Raw genomic sequence first — 221 nt, 5'->3', positions numbered from 1 at the left:
TGAAGAAGAAGATCTTTCTCTTCACACATCGAGAAGGTCTTCTCATCCCGAGGCCGATTTCAAAGACCACCACCCGAATCTTCATCCTAACGATATATCGTCTTCTCTTGCATGCATGAGCTCGACTCAAGCTTCTTCGCCCGCTTATCTAGATGAAGAGACAATAGGGGGAGAACAAGATGAAGCTGAAGGGGAAACAGGAGAGACAGGAATGTATGGGG

At 47.1% G+C, this 221-nt stretch overlaps 1 protein-coding gene across 1 annotated transcript in view; it reads left to right on the top strand.

The window, feature by feature from the left end:
• CSUI_005550 (uncharacterized protein) overlaps window positions 1–221 on the top strand; it is a gene marked incomplete at its 3' end in the record, with an annotated part of 2,544 nt that extends 2,323 nt beyond the window's left edge. The window contains exon 1 of the mRNA XM_068065722.1: window positions 1–221. This exon is cut by the window's left edge and continues 2,323 nt beyond it. Within this exon, the coding sequence (XP_067922283.1) occupies window positions 1–221 (221 nt within the window).

This window comes from Cystoisospora suis, assembly GCF_002600585.1.
Source record: "Cystoisospora suis strain Wien I chromosome Unknown contig_2677, whole genome shotgun sequence".
Classification (NCBI taxonomy): domain Eukaryota; phylum Apicomplexa; class Conoidasida; order Eucoccidiorida; family Sarcocystidae; genus Cystoisospora; species Cystoisospora suis.
This window is presented reverse-complemented; position numbering and strand designations above follow the sequence as displayed.